General features: G+C 42.1%; 1 protein-coding gene across 1 annotated transcript in view; it reads right to left on the bottom strand.

Annotated features, from left to right (window-relative positions):
- The window catches only part of LOC132821703 (IgGFc-binding protein-like), a 111,329-nt gene that overhangs the window by 42,900 nt on the left and 45,734 nt on the right, over positions 1-22,695 (bottom strand). Inside the window, exons 52-70 of the mRNA XM_060834409.1 lie at positions 20,444-20,528; positions 18,745-18,989; positions 18,371-18,654; positions 17,947-18,224; positions 17,191-17,789; positions 16,306-16,867; positions 15,817-16,016; positions 15,328-15,708; positions 14,930-15,216; positions 14,230-14,510; positions 13,790-13,927; positions 13,445-13,704; positions 12,899-12,983; positions 12,349-12,417; positions 11,295-11,542; positions 8,072-8,249; positions 4,107-4,215; positions 3,622-3,716; positions 2,349-2,525 (exon numbers count right to left, since the gene is read on the bottom strand). Of these exons, the coding sequence (XP_060690392.1) occupies positions 2,349-2,525; positions 3,622-3,716; positions 4,107-4,215; positions 8,072-8,249; positions 11,295-11,542; positions 12,349-12,417; positions 12,899-12,983; positions 13,445-13,704; positions 13,790-13,927; positions 14,230-14,510; positions 14,930-15,216; positions 15,328-15,708; positions 15,817-16,016; positions 16,306-16,867; positions 17,191-17,789; positions 17,947-18,224; positions 18,371-18,654; positions 18,745-18,989; positions 20,444-20,528 (4,561 nt within the window). The remainder of the gene's footprint in view (positions 1-2,348; positions 2,526-3,621; positions 3,717-4,106; positions 4,216-8,071; positions 8,250-11,294; positions 11,543-12,348; positions 12,418-12,898; positions 12,984-13,444; positions 13,705-13,789; positions 13,928-14,229; positions 14,511-14,929; positions 15,217-15,327; positions 15,709-15,816; positions 16,017-16,305; positions 16,868-17,190; positions 17,790-17,946; positions 18,225-18,370; positions 18,655-18,744; positions 18,990-20,443; positions 20,529-22,695) is intronic.

Below are 22,695 nucleotides of genomic sequence, written 5' to 3' on the forward strand. Positions count from 1 at the left end.
AATTCAGGGGGAGGAAGGATGCAAGAGGGGGTGATAATTGCAGAGAATTATATTTCAAAACCTTCCAAACCTGAAGGTTAATCAGGGATCTTGATTAGGAAGTTGGCGGTATGAATGGAACTGAGCAACCCATTCTGACTTTATGCTGAAGGGAAGATCATTGATGGAACAGCTGAAAATGGTTATGCCTATGAAACAGTCATTAGGAATACTCTGGGGTTGTCGTTGGACTGTGATAATTGACTTTCAAAAATCTTTTAGGAGAAAGTGAGGACTGCAGATGCTGGAGATCAGAGCTGAAAATGTGTTGCTGGAAAAGCGCAGCAGGTCAGGCAGCATCCAAGGAGCAGGAGAATCGACATTTCGGGCATGAGTCCTTCTTCAGGAATGAGGAAAGTGTGCCAAGCAGGCTAAGATCAACGGTAGGGAGGAGAGACTTGGGGGAGGGGCGTTGGAAATGCGATAGGTGGAAGGAGGTTAAGGTGAGGGTGATAGGCCGGAGTGGGGGTGGGGGCGGAGAGGTCAGGAAGAAGATTGCAGGTTAGGAAGGTGGTGCTGAGTTCGAGGGTTGGGACTGAGACAAGATGGGGAGAGGGAAAATAAGGAAACTGGAGAAGTCTGAGTTCATCCTTGTGGTTGGAGAGTTCCAAGGTGGAAGATGAGGCGCTCTTCCTCCAACCGTCGTGTTGCTATGGTCTGGCGATGGAGGAGTCCAAGGACCTGCATGTCCTTGGTGGAGTGGGAGGGGGAGTTGAAGTGTTGAGCCAAAAGTGGTTGGGTTGGTTGGTCCGAATGTCCCAGAGGTGTTCTCTGAAACGTTCCGCAAGTAGGCGGCCTATCTTCCCAATATAGAGGAGGCCACATCAGGTGCAGCGGATGCCATAAATGATGTGTGTGGAGGTGCAGGTGAATTTGTGGTGGATATGGAGGGATCCCTTGGGGCTTTGGAGGGAAGTAAGGGGGGGAAGTGTGGGCGCAAGTTTTGCATTTCTTGCGGTTGCAGGGGAAGGTGCCGGGAGTGGAGGTTGGGTTGGTGGGGGGTGTGGACCTGACGAGGGAGTCACGGAGGGAGTGGTCTTTTCGGAACGCTGATAGGGGAGGGGAGGGAAATATATCCCTGGTGGTGGGGTCCGTTTGGAGGTGTTGGAAATGACGACGGATGATACGATGTATATGGAGGTTGATGGGATGGTAGGTGAGGACCAGTGGGGTTCTGTCCTGGTGGCGATTGGAGGGGCGGGGCTCAAGGGCAGAGGAGCGGAAAGTGGAGGAGATGCAGTGGAGAGCATCGTCGACCACATCTGGGGGGAAATTGCAGTCTTTGAAGAAGTTGGCCATCTGGGTTGTATGATATTGGAACTGGTCCTCCTAGGAGCAGATGCGGCGGAGACGAAGAAATTGGGAATATTGGATGGCGTTTTTATAGGGGGCTGGGTGGGAGGAGGTGTAGTTTGGTAGCTGTGGGAGTCGGTCGGTTTATAGTAAATGTCCGTGTTGATTCGGTCACCCAAGATAGAAATGGAAAGGTCTAGGAAGGGGAGGGAGGAGCCCGAGATGGTCCAGGTAAATTTGAGGTCAGGGTGGAAGGTGTTAGTAAAGTGGATGAACTGTTCAATCTCCTCATGGGAGCACGAGGCAGTGCCGATACAGTCATCGATGTAGCGGAGGAAAAGGTGGGGGGTGGTGCCAGTGTAGCTGCGGAAGATGGACTGTTCCACATATCCTATGAAGAGGCAGGCATACCTGAGGCCCATACGGGTGCCCATGGCTAGTCCTTTGGTTTGGAGGAAGTGGGAGGATTGGATAGAGAAGTTGTTCAGAGTGAGGACCAGTTCAGTCAGTCGAAGGAGGGTGTCAGTGGAAGGGTACTGGTTGGTACGGCGGGAAAGGAAGAAGCAGAGGGCTTTGAGTTCTTCGTGATGGGGGATGGAGGTGTACAGGGACTGGATGTCCATGGTGAAGATAGGGCGTTTCAAAAATCTTTCCTTGTTCTAGGTTTGACTCCAAATGTTAAAGTATTTTCCCCAATTCCCTTTAACTTCAATCTTATTTGGACTTTTTGATTTCACACTCAGATTGAATGCTGCTCTGATATCAAGGGCATTCACTCTAACTTCACTTCTGGAACTCTGCTCTTTTTTTCTTTGCTTGGACTAAGGCTGAAATAAGATCTGGACCCCAATCAGAATAAGCTATCAGTGAAGAAATGCTATTTGATAGCATTGGCAATGATTTGTTGCATCACTTTCCTGATAATCAAAATTAAGATGATGGAATTATAATTAGATTTGATTTTTCCTGCTTGTTGTAGACAGCACATACTTAATAAATTGCAAAACACAACTTACGGCAGAAAGAACTATTTCTCCACTCTATACAAACTCCTGCTTGAGCACACAAGTCAGCATAGGTTTGTATAGCGAAACAAAGTGTTGTAGACTGTCCTCCGCTCATACACATATCATAGACACAATTTTCAAAGTAATTCTCAGGTGGAACTTTAAGGTGGCACTCTTTGAATAAACCTAGGCAAATACAGAAAATACAAGTAAATTACATCTAGACAGAAAAATAATTATTTCTCACTTAATGCTAATTCCAGAAGTTATCCCAAACAATGAATTCAGTGTGTTGTCTTGAAACATTCTACAATACAGTCTTGTACTTTCCATGCAATTCAAAGCAAAACATTGTTTTATGAATAGGCACATTCAAATTCCTTCATTATACTAAAGTATATTTCGTAAAGTAAATAGCCCCAAGTATATTTATTATTTGCACTTGAATACCTCCAGTGTCGATAATCAAACGAACAGCATAATTTAGGGTAAATGTCTGGTTGTCAGCAGGAAGGAAAAAAATATTTATTTTGGAAAGATTTGGATGTAATAAAGAGCTACATAAGTGCAAATTCTTTTTTAATTCAAATATTGCTTTGGATTTCCAGTCTGGAACATTATTCCACAGGCACTTCATCATGATATGGTAGATTGGGGGCCAAGGCTCCTAAGGGCCAAGAAATATCTAAGAAAATGCAAAATAAAATCCAGATCTCTAAATTGCATTCTAATTCCAACTCATTCAGAATTTATTTTCTTCTTACTAACAATCTGAATTACTTAACTAGTTGTAATCTCTTAGTTTGAAGTTTCTTTCCTCATTTCTCCCCAATGAAGTGCCTTATCTTTTTCATTGATAAACTCAACACCTTAGACTACAAATATTTCCACAGTATGTTTTAAACGGATTTTATGATAGGTAGAACACTTGCACTGAAAGTCACTCACCGTTCTGACTTGGAAATATATTGCCACTCCTTCACAATTGCTGGATCAAAATCCTAAACTCCTTCCCATAGCCTGGTGGGTCTGCCTACATTGACAGCCCACCACCACCCCTCAGTGGCAACTAGGGATTGGCAATAAACACCCACATCCCATCAATGAATTTTAAGAAAAAGTAATGTCATGCTTGCTTGATGAAAACCACACATCAACAGATAGGGCTTCAATGCTATGAGTTTGTAACCATTGAAGAAATCATCTGGCTTTTAATCTGGTTTCACTTTGCTTAGCTTGAAATTGATATATTGTTGTACTGAATGAAACAAACAAAACATACCGGACAGATTTGTAATCATTCCACAAACCGTATCTTTCTTTGCATCCTCCTTTAAATTTGGATCACATTGCAAGTCATTCTCACCATGATTGCATCTATAATTGGAAGTAAGAGTGAAATGAGTGCAGTGAGAAATATGAAAAGGTCTGAAACATGGTCCAGCTTGTCCTCCACTGCTCTTCTCTTACATGAGTCTTCCAACTAAGCTTGGCCCTTAGTCCCTTTTATCCAAACTTCACACCTAGATGTTTCTGGCAGAATGATGATCAGGATCAGAATCAGAATCAGATCCTGATTCATTCCTTAGTCAAAAAGACCTCATGCTAGTTGTCATCTTTCTGGGCAGCAGAAGGTCCATGAATGTCTTTTCAAGGATAACTTCTGATGAACAATAAGTGTCTTAACAATGACAACCACTTCGTCAGAATGATTTTTAAAAGTAATATCAAGATTTTGTTTGAGAAGTAATACTTGAGTATACTTACTCAGTTAGTATATCAGGTACTTGCCAACTCTCTCCGAGTTTATTAGAATCAGTTGCAAGACTGCCATTAGGCATAATAAGATCATCAGCAGGGTCACCATTGTAGTTACCTAAATCACATGAAAGTTATATGATCAGCATTTCTAGAGATCCATTTGTCACATGTTCACTTCTTGATGCTAACATACCAGGGTTTTGGTACTGTTACCAAACCAAAATTATTTTTCTTTCAAAAGGGCTAGAATTTTTCTTTCACAATGGCTAGAACCTACTCAATCTTGTCAAAACTGAAATAAGTAAAACCATGATCAATGGTGTTACCTCTTGCGTTGGCTGAAATATAGCAATCATGAGTTTGGTAAGTAGTTATAAATAGCTATGTGGTACATGAAGCTACCATTTTATATCCTATTGCTGATGAAGTAACATCTATCTGTTAATGTTAACCTAAAAGTTCAGCACAGACTGGATGTGAGGTCCTAGCACATTCTGCTTGAAAGACTATGATGCTGAACTTCTTATTTCTTTAGTTTTCTAATGTATTCCGAAGACTTTGTAGCTAGGTACCTTGTTTCTAAGATAGCGTGAAGGAATGTAGTGTTGAACTGTTTATTTCTTTATTTTTCTAATTTGTTCCTCAGATCAGATACCTAGGTACCTATGCATCTAAGATGACGCAGTAAGTAGTGACTTTGTAAACTTTTCATCGCACTCATGCGAGTACATGTGATAATAAACTTAATTCTAATTCTCAAGTTTGCTTCTAAAATGAAGTTCAATGAAATTAAAAATGAGGAAAAAATGCATGAAACCTGGTGATGACCTAATAACTAGAAAGAACACTGATTTTAATATGTTTCTGTGTTTTGCTAAAAGGATGTATGTCTTTATATTAAGCATGATAACTCAGCAGTAATGAATTGACCTGTTACAGTAACTGTGGAAAAGCTGCAGTTCAGTTTAAAATAGACACAATAAATCAGATTTGATAGCATGGACTATTTATCAGCTAAATTTGTGATTGTGTTATACAAATATCATGGTTGACTGGATGATATAAAGGTGGTGACCAGTCTGAACAAGCTGGCCTAAGGTCAAAGGTTGTTCAGTCCAAAAGATAAGCCTCTTTCTCGACAGACACAAGCAAGTCTTAAAGAGCAATGCAACAATTTAGCCACGGTAGATTGTTGTAATGTTTGGCAGTGATCAAACTGATCATTTGCTGGAGGCTGGACAGTGTAAAGTTAGAATGCACAGCTGTCTGGATGGACACTGTATAAAGAAAGATTTCCTCAGAATCTAGTTAGCTTGCTCAGGAAAGGTCATTTGATCAGTGGCTGGAGGTTGAGATGGAACAGGCTGATCACCAGTTTCAGTCTGATTCTCTAACAAGTCCATGTAAACAGGTTCACTTGTGATTCTAAGGATTGTATGATAAAGAACTTTTTAATATTGTACTTTAGGTAGATTCTATTGTTAGAATTGCCTTGGATAATTGATATCCAGAGTATACCCATTTGACCAGGGAAAGTAGGAATGAAAGCCAACATGTCCATCAGATCACTGCATTAGAAAAATGCTAGGTAATACAATTCTTGTAAACATTCTTTGCTGCAACCAATAGACACCCCTTTCAATAGGAATGAAAGTGGGATATCACAACTGCATTTAATATCCTTTCATCTTAAACATCCCAAAGTGTCTCACAGCTAATTAAAAACTTTGGATGAAATCTACCTGAACCTGGAAAGTTGAAATGTTGAGAATTGCAGCAGCCAGTCTGCATAAAGAAAGGTCTCACATACAACATAATAAATTCTTATCTAATTTATTTTAGCTATGCTGATGAGATTTGAAGATAGATTAAGAAGAAAGAACTCTTTTGCTGTCTTTCAAATAGTGTGACAGAATCTTTTATACTTCTAAGGGGGCTTTAATAGCTCATCAAAAAATGCCATCTCCAAAACGGCACTCCCTCAATACAATCATGAAGTGTCAGTGCATATTATTTGTTCATGTTTTCAGAGTGTAACTTGAATCTCCACCCTTCAATATGGAGAGAGTTCTTATAGCTGGAAGAGGAGGTTAGGAAATTTCCTTCACCTTTCTTGAAATATCCCGCCAGAAATTGTGATGGAAGCAGGATCTTCAAAAGCTTTTAAAGGAGAGTGGATAAAAAAAATTAAAAAGCAAAACATTCAAAAGACATTGAGACCCCTTCAGAGCTGTGGACTCTCAGTCGTTAAGCAATATATTCCAAACAAGAGTCAAATTGGACTCAAAAAACTCTTTTTCTCTATCCACAGATGCTAGGTTTCTCTAGCACTATTTGGTGTTTATTTCAGATTTCCAGCATCCACAGTATATTGCTCTGGTGACAAATAAGATCAATAGATTTTAGATACTAAAAGGTATGGGAATTGTGCAGATAAGATTAGATTACTTACAGTGTGGAAACAGGCCCTTCGGCCCAACAAGTCCACACCAACCCGCCGAAGCGCAACCCACCTGTACCCCTACATTTACCCCCTACCTAACACTGTGGGCAATTTAGCATGGCCAATTCACCTGACCCGCACATCTTTGGACTGTGGGAGGAAACCCACGCAGACAAGGGGAGAACGTGCAAACTCCACACAATCAGTTGCCTGAGGCAGGAATTGAACCCGGGTCTCTGGCGCTGTGAGGCAGCAGTGCTAACCACTGTGCCACCGTGCCGCCCACTTGATTCAGAAGATTAGCCACAATCTTAGTAATAGGTAGATGAAACTCAAAGAACCAAAATAGGCTATTTCTGCTCCTACTTCCTAACATTCCTACAAAAAAAGTAGAGGAATAAGATGGTAAATGACTCTTTTGGGGATCTGGTGGTCAGCTGAATTACTTCCTTGTATATGATAAATGTCTGTGATTCCATTAGCATCATCAGTTCACAACACTGCCAAAAGACTTCTGTGTGGTTTTAAAGTGTTGTTGGAATAATTCAGTCCCATTCATTTTGACAACAGCTGTAGAAGTCATTTGTCTCTCTTGACATTCAGGATTCTATGAGCTGATTTTTAAGCAATCACCATCAAATTCCTGATGTGATTAGATAGTGAAAGCTGAATTACTTTTATTTATACACATATTGACAATTTCTCACTTCACAATAACATGAAAATGGGTTGGAAGGTGAATGCGTCAATTATGCTGCAAAATGGGGCTGTCAAACCCACAATATACCTCTGTCCTCGGTGTGAATACTTTTGAAAAAAGGCAAGTGAGCAGTTACTTATCACTGAGATAAACACTAATAATAAAAATGCCTATAATATAGTTCTTATTAGATGTGAAGAGTTGAGCAGAACTTAAAAGCTACTACAGGCAGTCCCTGATTTATGAATGTCTGTATTACAAACACTTGCAATTATGAATTGCTTTTTAAAATTGCATTCTGGATCAGTGGTACTGGAAGAGCACAGCAGTTCAGGCAGCATCCAAAGTGCAGCGAAATCGACGTTTCGGGCAAAAGCCCTTCATCAGGAATAAAGGCAGTGAGCCTGAAGCGAAGAGAGATAAGCTAGAGGAGGGTGGGGGTGGGGAGAAAGTAGCATAGAGTACAATGGGTGAGTGGGGGAGGAGATGAAGGTGATAGGTCAGGGAAGAGGGGGTGGAGTGGATAGGTGGAAAAGGAGCTAGGCAGGTAGGACAAGTCCGGACAAGTCATGGGGACACTCTTGAGCTGGAAGTTTGGAACTAGGGTGAGATGGGGGAAGGGGAAATGAGGAAACTATTGAAGTCCACTTTTTAAAATTGCAGTCTATTGTGTTCCAACCAGTGTACAAATCAAATTATGAATGTATCTCAAGAATGGAACATATTTGTAAACTGGGACAGCTTGTACTATGCAAACATTTAAAGAATACACATAAAAGCAAGCATATAATGTGTTAAAGATTTGCTCACAAAGCCTATTGGACCTACCACACATGCCACAGAGCAGTCCAGCATACATAAATGGTACAGACACATCAACGTGGTGGTTGCCATCAAATCTCACGAACAGGCCAAAGTTAGTCTCTAGTAAAACATAGGCACCACTCATTCGCACTACCAGGAGGTTTCCAACAGACACAGGTAGGTTTATTTTATTTCCATTGAGCTAAAGACAGAAATATGTCCTTATTATTTACACAAGTAACAAGTCACTGTGTCTCATCCAGACAGTTACATCTAACTACTCTCACACATGTAGTACAATCTTAAACTCAGATCAGCAGATTATCATTTCTACAAAATGGCAGCCTGGGTACTGGTAGAATTTATTGATTTTCTTCATACTTCTATGATATAACCTTGACATCGTAAACATGAATACACTTTATTTAGTTAAATACGTCACTTAGATATAAAAACTATAACGCAACACTTTGATTGTGGCATCCAATCTGACTGGGCATGTATAGTACCAATCTGTCAGACTTTGAGTAATTCTTATTTATATCACTATTCTGTCCTGCTTTTCATCAAATGATGTAACCCAGAACTTTGTAGAAGCTAAGGAAGAGATTACTGGGCTCCTTGCTGAGATCTTGTTTCATTGACAGCCATGGATGAAGTGTTAGAAGACTGGGGAGTGGCTTATGTGGTGCCATTAGTTAAGAAATGCGGTAAGGAAAAATCAGCAAACTATAGTCTGGTGAGCTTTACATCAGTGGTGAGTAATCTGTCAGAGGGAATTCGGAGGGTCAGGATTTACATGCATTTGGAAAGGCAAGGACTGATTAGGGAAAATCAAAATGACTTTATGTGTGGGAAAACAAGTCTCACTAACATGACTGAGTTTTCTAAAGAGGTGACAAAGAAGACTGATGAAGGTAGAATCGTAGACATTGCTGAAGTCCGTACAGACAAGGTGGTTTGAAAAAGAGACAGACTGTTAGAGGGTTGATTTTCATATTGGAGGCCTATGACCAGAAGGATTGGTGCTGGGTCCAATGCTTTCCATAAATAATTTGGATGTGAATATAGGAGGTATGGTTAGTAAGTTTGCAGATGACATCACATTTGGTGGTATAGTCGACAATGAGAAAGGTGAGCTCAGAGTACAATGGGACCTTGATCAAATGGACCAACAGGCCAGGGAGTGGCAGTTTAATTCAGGTAAATATAAGGTGTTGCAATTTGGTAAGACAAACCAGGGCAGGACTTATACAGTTAATGATAAGGCTCTGGGGAGTGCTGCCGAACAGAGACCTCGGAGTGCAGGTGCATGGTTCCTTGAAAGTGGACTCAAAGGTAGACAGGGTGGTGGAGGCTTCCCTTCACTGGTCATCTGTCCAGAACATTGGGTGAGGTTACTTTTAGAATGCTGTTTTCAATTCTCTGAGCTCCCTGCTATAGGAAGGAATTTGTTAAACTTGTAAGGGTTCAGAAAAGGTTTACAAGGTTGTTGCTGGGTTTGGAGGATATGAGCTAGGGAGAGGCTGAATAGGTTGGGGCTTTTTCCCCTGGAGTGTCAGACGCTGAGGAGTAATGTTATAGAGGTTAATTAAAATTATGAGGGGCATGGATAGGGTGAATAGCCAAGGTCTTTTTCCCAGAGTAGAGAAATTTTAGAGGACAATGGTGAAAGGAGAAGGATTTAAAAGGGTCTGGAGGGGCAACATTTTCACGCAGACTGTATATATGCCAGAGGAAGTGATGGAGTCGGGTACAATTACAGCACTGAAAAGGCATCTGCATGGGTACATGAATAGAAGGGATATAGGTGAAATGCTGGCAAATGGAACGAGATCAGTTCAAGATATTTGGTCAGCACAGACAAGTTGGACAGAAGGGTCTGTTTCTATGACTCTATAAATCAGGAAATGAAATGCCATTCTAAGAATGGAACAATGGAAATAATATGGAAGGAAGCTGGCTCACAGTGTGTGCTGTGAGAATGGTACTAAAAGGCTGAAGAGTGACTTGGACGGACTAGATGAGAGGGCAAATACCTGGCAAATTCAATATAATGTGGATAAATGTGAGTTATTCACTTTAGTCACAAAAAGAGGAAGATAGTTTATAATCTGAATGATGGCAGCTTAGGAAAAGGTGAGGTACAAGAAGACCTGAGTGTCATGGTGGAACACTCACAAAAGGATGGCATGTAGATGCAGCAGGCAGTGAGGAAAGCTAATGGTATGCTGGTCTTTATAGCGAGAGGATTTGAGTATCCAAGTAAGAATATCTTGCTGCAGTGAGAAGGACATCGGTGAGGCCACACCTCGAGAATTGTGTGCAGTTTTGGTCTCCTAGCACCAAAAGGACATTCTTACTATTGAAGGAGTCAAGCGAAGGTTCACCAGACTGATGCCGGGATAGCATATGAAGAAAGACTGGATCAACTGGGCTTGTATTTGCAAGAATTTAGAAGAATGAGAGGTGATCACATAGAAACATATAAAATCCTGATGGGACTGGACAGGATAGGTGTGAGAGGAATGATCCCAATGTTGGGGAAGTCCAGAACTAGGGGTCGCAGTCTAAGAATAAGGTGTAAACCATTCAGGACTAAGGTGAGGAAGAATTTCTTCACTCAGAGTTGTGAACCTATAGAATTCTCTCCCATGGGAAGTTGTTGGGGCCAGTTCATTAGATATATTCAAGGGGGATCTGGGCATGGTCCTTTCAGCTAATGGGATCAAAATGTATGGCTAGAGAGAGGGAATGGGATACTGAAACTGCATGATCAGCTGTGATCATATTGAATGGTTGTGCAGGCTCAAAGAGCCAAATGGCTTACTCCTGCATCTATTTTCTGTGTTTCTATGTTTTAATATGAAGAAACTGGAAAAATAAATCACTCATCAGAGCATGGTATTTTGTAACTTGTTTCAATGAATCGTATTTTAATCTAAATTAATAAGCATGGCTGCTAAAAAAATGCAGTGCTCCTTTTTAATTCCAAGGGTAAACTGGTTTTACATTCCACCCATGAGAAGATCAATAATTGTGAGCATCCTCAAACAATACAAGTGCTAACAGTCCAGATTTTATATCTTCTGTACTGCCCTTTTCACTTCTCTCCACAGCCTCACCTCTGAGTTGCTATAAAAATTGCAAATGCTGACTACACAAGCACATAGTTATACTGGATCATTGAACTAACTCTGAAGCAAGTTGTGGATAATCAGTGCTAATACAGAGAAAACTCACATACCAATACTTTATGATTTTTCATGATTGAAAGTGAGTTGTTGTAGACAAATATATGTACAGATTTCACCCAGGACACCTTGGTGTTGGTACCTCTGTGCTCATTGGTAGTCGCAACATTGAAGTAAGGCAGCACTGAGGAATCACTGCATGGTTTGGACAGCACATACGTGCATGTTCCCATGAAGTGGTGAACACTCCTGTCAAAAGTGTTGTAATGGGGATCACCAGAAACACTGCATGTAGCATGACCTGCAAAGAAAATGAGATTGTCAACAGCACCTGCCATTCCATTTTATATGCATCTGTCATATTTCATAATTTACAATGGGGAAAACACGGAGGATGATGGTCAATGTTACAATATCTCTGACATCTAAAATACAACAGATCCTGACATTTGCTTCATTTGCACACCATTTTAATACGAGACCCTCTTGTGCTTTTTTTTTCCCTTTTATAAGCAGAAACAGCCTTTCCTTTACTTTGTCCAGACAGCTCATGATTTTGAAAACCTCTAATAAATCTCATCTCAGCCTTCATCTGTCCACGGTGATTCGCCAAAACTTCTTGAATTCGTGCTCACAACTCAACTTCCTCATTCCTGGAAACAATCTTACAAATTGTTTCTGAACTCGCCCCAATTTATTCACGTTTTTCACAGAATATGACATCCACAATTGCAAACAACACAAGAGTAGTTGTCCAGCAAATGTCTTGTATAAGCTCAACATCAGTTCTTGATACCAGTACACTACATCATTTAAACTAAATGCAGAATATTGTATGTTTTATTAATAGTTCTCCAGACCTATCTGAGGAACTTTAATCACTTGTGCACATATGACTGTGATAACCGTGGTCAGACCTTAAGAGGTGTAATGTCAATGACATTACCAAGATACAAAACATAACATAAAATGACTTCTATAATGAAAACATTGCTCAAATTGGTCAACAAGCTGACAATTCCAAGTTCTATACTGCCAAGCCAGAATCAATAAATCGTCAAGAGAAATACATTGCTCAACATGTCAAGCAGCCTGCTTTCAAATTACCTGTTATGACAGGAGGCATGGTACTAGTTGGCGTTGGAGTGCTCAATGTGCTTGTAATATCACAATTGCCTACAGAGAAAATAAAGTATGCATAAATTCATAAACTGAGAGTAACTGAAATTACAGCATTGAGATGAGGAAAATATTTCAAGTGGATCATTGTGAATCCTTGGAACTCTGTCCCCCTGAAACCTGTGGATTATACATCACTGAGAATACTTCATGCTGAGGTAGAAAAACACTTAGGAATCTCAGGTAATCAAAGCAGATGGAAAACAAGTTGTAAAATGGAGCTGAGGCACAAGATCACCCACAATCACAATGAGTGACACAATCCTAATCCAACAGCTTAAGATCTGACTAACGTTCATCTCTACTCCATTGCTGATGAAGAACTTATGCTCGAAACATCAATTCTCCTGCTCCTCGGATGCTTCCTGACTGGCTGTGCTTTTCCAGCACCACGCTCTCGACTCCTCCTGCATTTTTACTTAAGTCATGCAATTGATCAATTACAGCAGACATTAGAAAATTAGTCACATTTACAAACCTCCGCAACATCCAGAATGGAAGGAAATGTCATCTACAGCCACATCACTACGATAGTCATTGCCCCGGACTGCTTCAATGAGAATCTATAAGAGGAAGCACCACAATAACAGCAGGCAGAAGATGCCAATTCCAAAGTAAACAACAGAATATCAGCGAACACAAAACAAAAGTAGTGCTGGAAATCTGAAAGAAAACAGAAATTGGAGGAGAACCTCAGCAGGTCTGGCAATAATTTCAGTGGACCTGAAATGCTGACTCTGCTTTCTCTCCTCTTATGTTATCAGGTCTCCAGCAATTTGTCTTTTGGTAACACAAAGTCAGTATCTCCCTGCCAGTAATACTGAGCAATATAGGACATCCTTTCATGGGGTATATCATGTTAAAACAGCTTCTGCATTTCTCCACTAATTTGTATTTAATTTAATTTGATATGGAATGAAGAAAAATCTGCTTGCCTTCTAATTAAATACGCAAGCTATGCGAATGCTTCAAAAAGAGAAGTACAGCCAAAAAAAATCACTAAATTATTAGCCACACAGCTTACCTGAGATTTTCCAGACAGGTGTAGGTTCACTGCTGCTGCGATCCACTGGTCTCCTTTATTGCCTCTCTCTGACCACATCAGTATTGGAGGAAGCCCAACTTCTAGCTGGTAAACATTCAAAGCCATGCTCTGAGCCATTCCATACATGTGGTACCAGAATCGCATACACTGATCCCCTGTCTTATCACACAGAGCACTGACCAGTTGGGCTTTGTCTCCTTCCTTGCCTTCATTGCCTTCAATATAGATGTAGTAGCCACCTGGACATACAGTGAAGCTCACTGGTTACAAACAAATCATAGGCTCTGTCAACCTCAAGTCAAACAAGGATGTCACATCGCCTACCTCCACCGGTGTGGTCGTACGAAGGCCCTGTAAGAGCTGAGGGTGTCGATCCACTGATGCGCTTCCAGTCCAAATCATCTGTCTTGGATTGTGTCCAATTGCACAGGTCGCTGTCAAAATTGCAGCCCAGCGCACAACCTGTCAGATTAATAAAGAATTAATAAAGATTCATCAAGATTGATCAGAAATATAAACATTATTGTACCACAGTAGCTAAAAACATCCACAACTGAAATAAATACGAAAAGATATTACTATACAATATTATGGCCTCATTGTCTGTTGGATAATTTCTGTCAATTGAACTTTGACGTAGCTGATTATTAATAATGGACATTCGTTGTGAAGCACAATTGTCTTTTATCTCGACAACTATTCAGGAGGAGTGAGAAAAGAAATAGAAGAAAAGAACAGGAACAAACACATGATCTCAAACTTACTTTTCTCAACACAGTCACTCTCTTCCATCCAGTCTCCCAGAACAACATCAGCTGCTTCACAGGCTGAAGCGTACGCCTCCAGAGCATTGCACAACAGGACAGAATCTCCTCCAGAAGCACAATGATCATATACACAGCTCTCAAAGTACAACTGAGGAGGGATGTACCAGTGACAGTTTTTGAAAGGACCATTGCCAGCCAAGATAATCTTGCAGTATTCCTCGGCCTCTTCTTTTGATGCTGGATCGCAGGTCGCTGGTGGTAGAGACGTTTCATTACACCTACACAATGAAACACACGTATGAAGTCTCTCCAAAAGGAAAAAATATTTAATCCACATCAAATTTCAATGAATGTGTAAGGGCAGACAATGAGATCTGCAATCAAAATTATTCCCTCAAAGTACATGCAAAAAATATGTAATGTGCTCTTAATACGCAATCTGTAATACTTCACTGGAATACCAATTCTGGAAAATTCATTTCAGATATTCTCACTGAAACACTGACATTCAACAGAGCTACACGCACACTTTCATTACAACCATTTACAGGAAATTCCAGCCATGCCCTTATATCTATCAATTCTTTTTCGGTAACCAATTAATCCACTTGCTGCCGTAGCCTCTACCTCTCTGCAAATGTCTCACCAGTGACACTACATAGAGTATAACTTACTCTTCACTGTATGAAATACTCACAACCAGTCATTGTCAAGAACTCTCCAGCTGTTTCCAAACTGATTGGAATCCATGGCCAGAATCCCATCAGGCTTCAAGAAGTCATCAAGTGGGTCGTCAGTGTAGGTACCACACAAGCCACACAGCTGTCCTTTGTATCTCTCATCCACCACTACAAACAGCTCATGATCACCGTTAAACTTCAGCTGAACACCAAAGTTGGTCTGGACGATGACAAACGATCCTACCATTGATACGCTTACTGAAGAATGGGGTGTCACAGGGAGCTCAACCTTCACTCCATCAACCTAAGCAAAAGATTACCAGCATTACTGATACAACAGTCACAGTCATTGCAGTTACCTTTCTTCAACATTACGCTCATTCTGTCAACGCTACCAATCAGAAACATTACTCACATAAACAAGGTTATTTTTCCTCACTGCAATATGAATGTCAGCAAACTGGAGAGCAATGGAATTAATCATAGACCATGTTGGGTTGCCTCTGTGTTCATTCCTGCTTGTCACCGAGAAACGAACAGATGTATTTCCACAAGTCTCAGTCACAGTATAATTGCAAGCACCCTGGAAGTGATACAGTTTCCCATCAAACGTCGTATAGTGCGGGTCCCCGTAAATGTGGCACTTCGCAGTGTCTGCCCGGTAACATCCCAAATTTCCATCCTGCACTTTGCAAATTTCCGCTGGTCCACAAGACGCTGCTTCACATACTACGTGGTTATTTCCAGTGCATCGACAGCGCTGGAGACATCCCTCTTCCCAGAATGTTGCTCCTTTCTGACAGACAAACAGCAAGTGTTATTTCTGCGTACTCCTCGCGGAAGCACAAAGTTGCATGAACGCACGTAAAACAGACAAACGGGACCAAAAAGCCCTCCAACTTACTTCGTAGTATTTGTCGTTGTGGATGCAGCCACAGTTCTGAGCGGGCACACATGTGCTTCCACTGAGAACAAACCCACTGTTACACACGCAGTCTTCCACACATGGTTTGCTGCAGTTCTCTGGAGCAAATCGGTCTGTACATGTGGCTGGACAAGCACTGGCACAGAAACTGTACTGGCTATTGGCTTGACAGGAAGCAGCTGAAAACAAGGAAGATACAATCAAATCTTTTGAACTTCTCACACCATGTTTCCCATGAATATGGCAATCGGGAAGGATGGCTTTTGCAGCAAATGCTTTCTGAAACATTGGATCTCTGGAATGGAAAGTATAAAGCTTAGCATGCGACCAAACCAAAACTGAAGAAAGCCAACAGGAAATAGCAATTCTGTCACTAAAGGAACGATAACACACAATAATGAAAACATTTTGCTTTGTCTTAGATAGGAAATTATTAATGCAAAACAATGGAAGCTCACTAATACGTACGACAGAAAGTGGAGTTTCTCCAAGGTGCAATGCTCACTCCTGCGCTTTGACACGCATCTGCGTAGATTTTGAGGGTATTGCACAGAGCAACTTGGCTTCCATTCAACAGACACAGTTCAACAACACAGCTTTCAAAGAATCCATTGGGATTTACTACAGAGTGGCACTGTGCAAATGGACCTTGTTGACTAGTGATCAGACCACAGAAGGCATCACTTTGGTAAAGTTTCTCCTCATCAGGCTCACACTTCTCAGGCTCGACTGGGTCACAACCTGGTTCGAACGGTGGCACTTTCCAGCTATTTCCAAACTCATTTGAATCTTTGGCTTGTTCTCCATCAGGTTTCATGTAATCATCCTTTCTCATTCCATTGTAGTTGCCACACATACCGCAAGTCTGATTGAAATATGTACTCGGCACTTTCACTTCCACTGAGTGATCAACATCATATGAAACAGAGAGCCCAAAATCTGTCACCAGGACCACGTAGTTTCCACTCCTACTCACGTTCAAGGTGCCATCGATTAATTTGACAGGTAACGTCTGCCACATGTTATCCACCTGACACAAGAGGAAAATGGCGATTGAACAACAGCTTTTCTAGCAGACTCCAGCATTCTTTCATTCAACACGCACAACAAACGTGAACAGCAATTTGCATACAGCAATGTACAGTAAACGCTATATTTCACATCAGATTGGTGTACACGTTCATTTTGTTCTGTTTCACTTTAGATACAAGTGGTAAATGCCATGATAATCATTCCACCTTTGCAATATACTCCCAGTCATTCACCTCCCATTCTAATAGAAGTCCCAAGTAAAGGATATTTCAGACTAAAGTCAGCATTTTAGAAAACCCAATCTAGTAGTTACACACATACCAACACACGGTGACATTCGTGCTTCACAATCCAAACACTGTGACTGTGAACAGCTACTCGAACTCTCTGAACGTAAGAAACTTTAGCGTTGCCTCGATGTTCATTCTTTGCTTCGATGTTAAAGTATGGAAGAGTTGAAGAATTTGCACACAGCTTGGCGATCGTATATGTACACGTCCCCATGAAATGATGCGTCGCCTTGTCAAACGTATTGTAGTGTGGGTCGTTATGAACTCTGCAGATGCCGTACGTGTGCTCATAGCAACCAGGAACTCCGTCCACAACTCCGCAGTATGAATCCGTGCCACACCTTGTGCTCCAGCAAACTAGTTTACTGCCTGCAGAAGGACAACTACACTTTGTTGAACAGGTATCATCCGTCCAGAATTCAGATCCCACTGGATAATGTTTGCCTTCAGACCAGCAACCACACTGATCTCTTCGCACACACCTGTCATTGTACAAAACGTACCCACGGTCACACAGACAGCCTTCCACGCATGGCTGGGAGCAGCTGGATGGAGCATTGGGATTGACACAGCTAGCAGGACATGCTGAGCCACAATGCTCATAGTGACTATTCACTCCACAATTTAAAGCTGGGAAGAGAATTCAAAAGGAGAGTCAACATATTTTACATAAGATTATTAGATAAAAGGAATTTAATGAAAACTAAATGGTTCAAAGCGACCCAAAGTTTTTCTGTCTTCATCACGTATAACTTATTCATCAAACAAAATACTCTCAAACACTTACGGCAGAAGGTCGCGTTCCTCCAGGCTTCCACTCTCACTCCCTTCGACTGGCATGCATCTGCGTAGGAATGCAAACTACTGCACAGAGAGCCTGTATGCACGTCCAATGCGCACAAGTCGTACACACATTCAGCAAAATAAACCTTCGGGTCCACGACAGAGTGGCACGCTTTGAACGGACTGCCCGGATCCACAATTATGCCACAGTAAGATTTACTTTCTATCATCTGCTTTTTGTCATCAGTACAATTTGGTCTGATACCGACGTCAGGAGCACACCTGCAAGAACAGCAGCACCTCCAATGAGAAACATACATTTAAAAGCTAGTAAAAGGTCTACATGCAAATGGAATAATGGTAGTGATTGGAAACTCGCAGGTTTTATCAAGGAACAGAGACAGCCTGAAACCTCCCATACACCGTACCTCGTATCATTTCCACTCTGCCAGCTGTTTCCCAAACTGACGGAATCGGGCTCCATCACTCCATCCGGATTGAGGAAATCGTCTCTTCTATCATCATTGTAGTTTCCACACATTCCACACACCTTCCCCTTGAAAACACTGGGAAGGGTTACAACTGCTCGATGCTTCCCATCAAACTTCACTCTCAATCCAAAATCGGTGCTAACAACCATATACTTTCCACTTCGGCCAACATCAACACCAGACGAGACTGACACAGGTAACACCTCCACTTCTCCATCGACCTGGAAACATGCAAAACCACATTGATTCATTCCTCAGCAAACCCACCGTTCAATATGCTTGATCAAGTACTCAAAATATCAAATTCTTACCTTCACCACGTGTCCCTTCTCCAGTACTATTCTATGATTGTAAACATTAACGTTGACATGTTTAACGTACGACACGTAGGAATTCCCTGATCTGCGCTCATTTGCCGCTTCAACATTGAAATAGGGCAGAGCACTGCTGGCGTCACAGAGTTTCGATAGGGTATATGTGCATGTTCCCATGAAGTCATGTGATTGCTTATCAAAAGTGTTGTAGTGAGGATCACCTTGCACGGTGCAGGAAGATTCTAAAAAATTGAAAATGATGTAGAAAATAAATGTCAGTTGGTATTGTCACAATCCATCGAAAAACAAGTTGGATTCCCCCCCAATCGACTGCTCTGTTTTCTTTCCACACAAATGCTTGACAAGCACTTCAGAGAAAAGTCACTCGTCCATTCTCAGGACAAGTTGCTTCTCTTACAAACAAAGGTTCAACAGGTTGCGTCGGGGCATATACTGGAATCTACAGCAATGAGAGGTGCTCTCGTTGAAACATTCAACAACCTGAGGGAACGGGACACGGTCGATGATGAAGGACATTTTGACCTAGTCACAGACACTACAACGAGGAGGACGCAGTCTGTGCCATGGGGATGACAATACAAACAACTGCTCAGCTTCCACACTTTGGTGTTTGACTTATGCAGCAATATTTGCAACCAGCTTGAAGCTGACTTCTCCCATTATTCTTTTCACATTACCAAATTATCAAATTTACACCTATTCAGAGTGAAAGTGAGGACTGCAGATGCTGGAGATCAGAGCTGAAAATGTGTTGCTGGAAAAGCGCAGCAGGTCAGGCAGGATCCAAGGAACAGGAGAATCGACGTTTCGGGCATGAGCCCTTCTTCAGGAAAGAAGAGCTTATGCCCGACACGTCGATTCTCCTGCTCCTTGGATGCTGCCTGACCTGCTGCGCTCTTCCAGCAACACATTTTCAGACCTATTCAGAGTGAGCCAACATTTTAAGGACTATTAAATAGAATCCGCACCAGTTTGTCTTAATTAATACAAATGTAGGATCAGCAAACAAAGTCGCAGTTTCTAGTTATACCCTGACAAATCCTTGTCAATAAGACAGCAACAAATCACCTTTATCAAGGATCCAGATCATATACAGCCTGCTTTCATTTACCTGTTATGACAGGAGGCAAGGTACTGGTTGGAGTTGGAGTGCTCACTGTGCTTGTTATGTCACAATTGTCTGCAGAGAAAATAATATATGGATAAATTCAGAAGAATCTAGAGGACTGACATGAGGCAAAAGGTTTCACGCAGACCTTTGTGAATCCTCGGAACTCTGTCCCCCTGAAGCCTGTGGATTATACATCATTGAGTATACTTCATGCTGAAGCAGAGAAACATTTAGGAATCTCAAGGAATCAAAGCATATGGAAAACAGGTTGTAAAGTCAAGCTGAGGCACAAGATCACCCACAATCACATTGAGTGACACAATGTGATAGGGGAGAGAAATAGCTTACTCCTACTCCAACGGCTTAAGATCTGACTAATGTTCATCTCCACTCCATTCCTGATGAAGAACTTACGCTCGAAACATCGATTCTCCTGCTCCTCGGATGCTCCCTGACCGGCTGCGCTTTTCCAGCACCACGCTCTCGACTCCTCCTGCATTTTTACTTAAGTCATGCAATTGATCAATTACAGCAGACATTAGAAAATTAGTCACATTTACAAACCTCCGCAACATCCAGAATGGAAGGAAATGTCATCTACAGCCACATCACTACGATAGTCATTGCCCCGGACTGCTTGAATGAGAATCTATAAGAGGAAGCACCACAATAACAGCAGGCAGAAGATGCCAATGCCAAAGTAAACAACAGAATATCAGCGAAAACAAAACAAGGATTGATGAGGGCCGAGCGGTAGATGTGATCGATATGGACTTCAGGAAGGCAATCGACAAGATTCCCCACGGGAGCAGTAACGTTAGATCTCACGGAAACAGGGAGAACTAGCCATTTGGATACAGAACTGGCTCAAAAATAGAAGACAGAGGATGGTCGTGGAGGGTTGTTTTTCCAACTGGAGGATTGTGACCAGTGGAGTGCCACAAGGATCAGTGCTGGGTGTTCTACATTTAGTCATTCACATAAATGATTTGGATGTGAGCATAAGAGGTACAATTAGTAAGTTTGCAGATGACACCAAAATTGGAGGTGTCGTGGACAATGAAGAGGGTTACCTCAGATTACAACACATCTTGACCACATGGGCCAATGGGCTGAAAAGTGGCAGATGGCGTTTAATTCAGATACATGTGAGGTGCTGCATTTTGGGAAAGCAAATCTTAGCAGGATTTATACACTTAATGGTAAGGTCCTAGGGAGTGTTGCTGAACAAACAGACCTTGGAGTACAGGTTCATAGCTCCTTGAACGTGGAGTCACAGATAGATAGGATAGTGAAGAATGCATTTGGTATGCTTTCCTTTATTGGTCAGAGTATGTGTACTCATGTTGCGGCTGTCCAGGACATTGATTAGGTCGCTGTTGGAATATTGAAATTCTGGTCTCCTTCCTATCGGAAAGTAGTTGTGAAACTTGAAAGGGTTCAGAGAAGAATTACAAGGATGTTGCCAGGGTTGGAGGATTTGAGCTTGTGCTGAACAGGCTGGTGCTGTTTTCCCTGGAGCGTCGGAGGCTGAGGGTGGCCTTATAGAGGTTGACAAAATTATGGGGGTCATGGACAGGGTAAATAGGCAAAGTCTTTTCTCTGGGGTCAGGGAATCCAGAACTAGAGGGCATAGGTTTAGGGTGAGAGGGGAAAGATATAAAAGAAACCTATGGGGCAGCTTTTTCACACAAAGAGTGGTAAGTGTATGGAATGAGCTGCCAGAGAAAGTGGTGGAGGCTGGTACAATTGCAACATTTAAGAGGCATTTGGATGGGTATATGAATAGCAAGGGTTTGGAGGGATATGGGCCGGGTGCTGGCAGGTGGGACTAGATTGGGTTAAGATATCTGGTCGGCATGGGCGGGTTCGACCGAAGGGTCTGTTTCCATGCTGTAAATCTCTATGACTCTAAGTGCTGGAAATCTGGAAGAAAACAGAAATTGAAGGAGAACCTCAGCAGGTGGGCGGCACGGTGGCACAGTGGTTAGCACTGCTGCCTCACAGCGCCTGAGATCCGGGTTCAATTCCCGACTCAGGGACTGACTGTGTGGAGTTTGCACATTCTCCCCGTGTCTGCGTGGGTTTCCTCCGGGTGCTCCGGTTTCCTCCCACAGTCCAAAGATGTGCGGGTCAGGTGAATTGGCCATGCTAAATTGCCCGTAGTGTTAGGTAAGGGTAAATGTAGGGGTATGGGTGGGTTGCGCTTCGGCGGGTCGGTGTGGACTTGTTGGGCTGAAGGGCCTGTTTCCACACTGTAAGTCTAATCTAATCTAATCTAATCTAGGTCTGGCAAGAATTTCATTGGACTGAAATGCCGATTCTGCTTTCTCTCCTCTGATGTTATCAGACCTGCTGAGTTTCTCCAGCAATTTCTCTTTTGCTCACACAACGTCAATATCTCCCTGCCAGTAACACTGTGGGTGGCACAGTGGCTAGCACTGCTGCCTCACAGCACCAGAGACCCAGGTTCAATTCCCGCCTCAGGCGACTCTCTGTGTGGAGTTTGCACATTCTCCATGCATCGGCATGGGTTTCCTCCGGGTGCACCGGTTTCCTCACACAATCCAAAAACGTGCAGGTTAGGTGAATTGGCCATGCTAAATTTCCCGTAGCGTTAGCTAAAGGGGTAAATGCAGGGGAATGAGTCTGGGGTGAGTTGCGCTTCGGCGGGTCGGTGTGGACTTGTTGGGCCGAAGGGCCTCTTTCCACACTGTAAGTAATCTAAGCTATAATAGGACATCATTTCATGGGGTATATCATGTTAAAACAGCTTCTGCATTTCTCCACTAATTTGTATTTAATTTAATTTGATA

Source organism: Hemiscyllium ocellatum, chromosome 13, assembly GCF_020745735.1.
Source record: "Hemiscyllium ocellatum isolate sHemOce1 chromosome 13, sHemOce1.pat.X.cur, whole genome shotgun sequence".
Taxonomy (NCBI): domain Eukaryota; kingdom Metazoa; phylum Chordata; class Chondrichthyes; order Orectolobiformes; family Hemiscylliidae; genus Hemiscyllium; species Hemiscyllium ocellatum.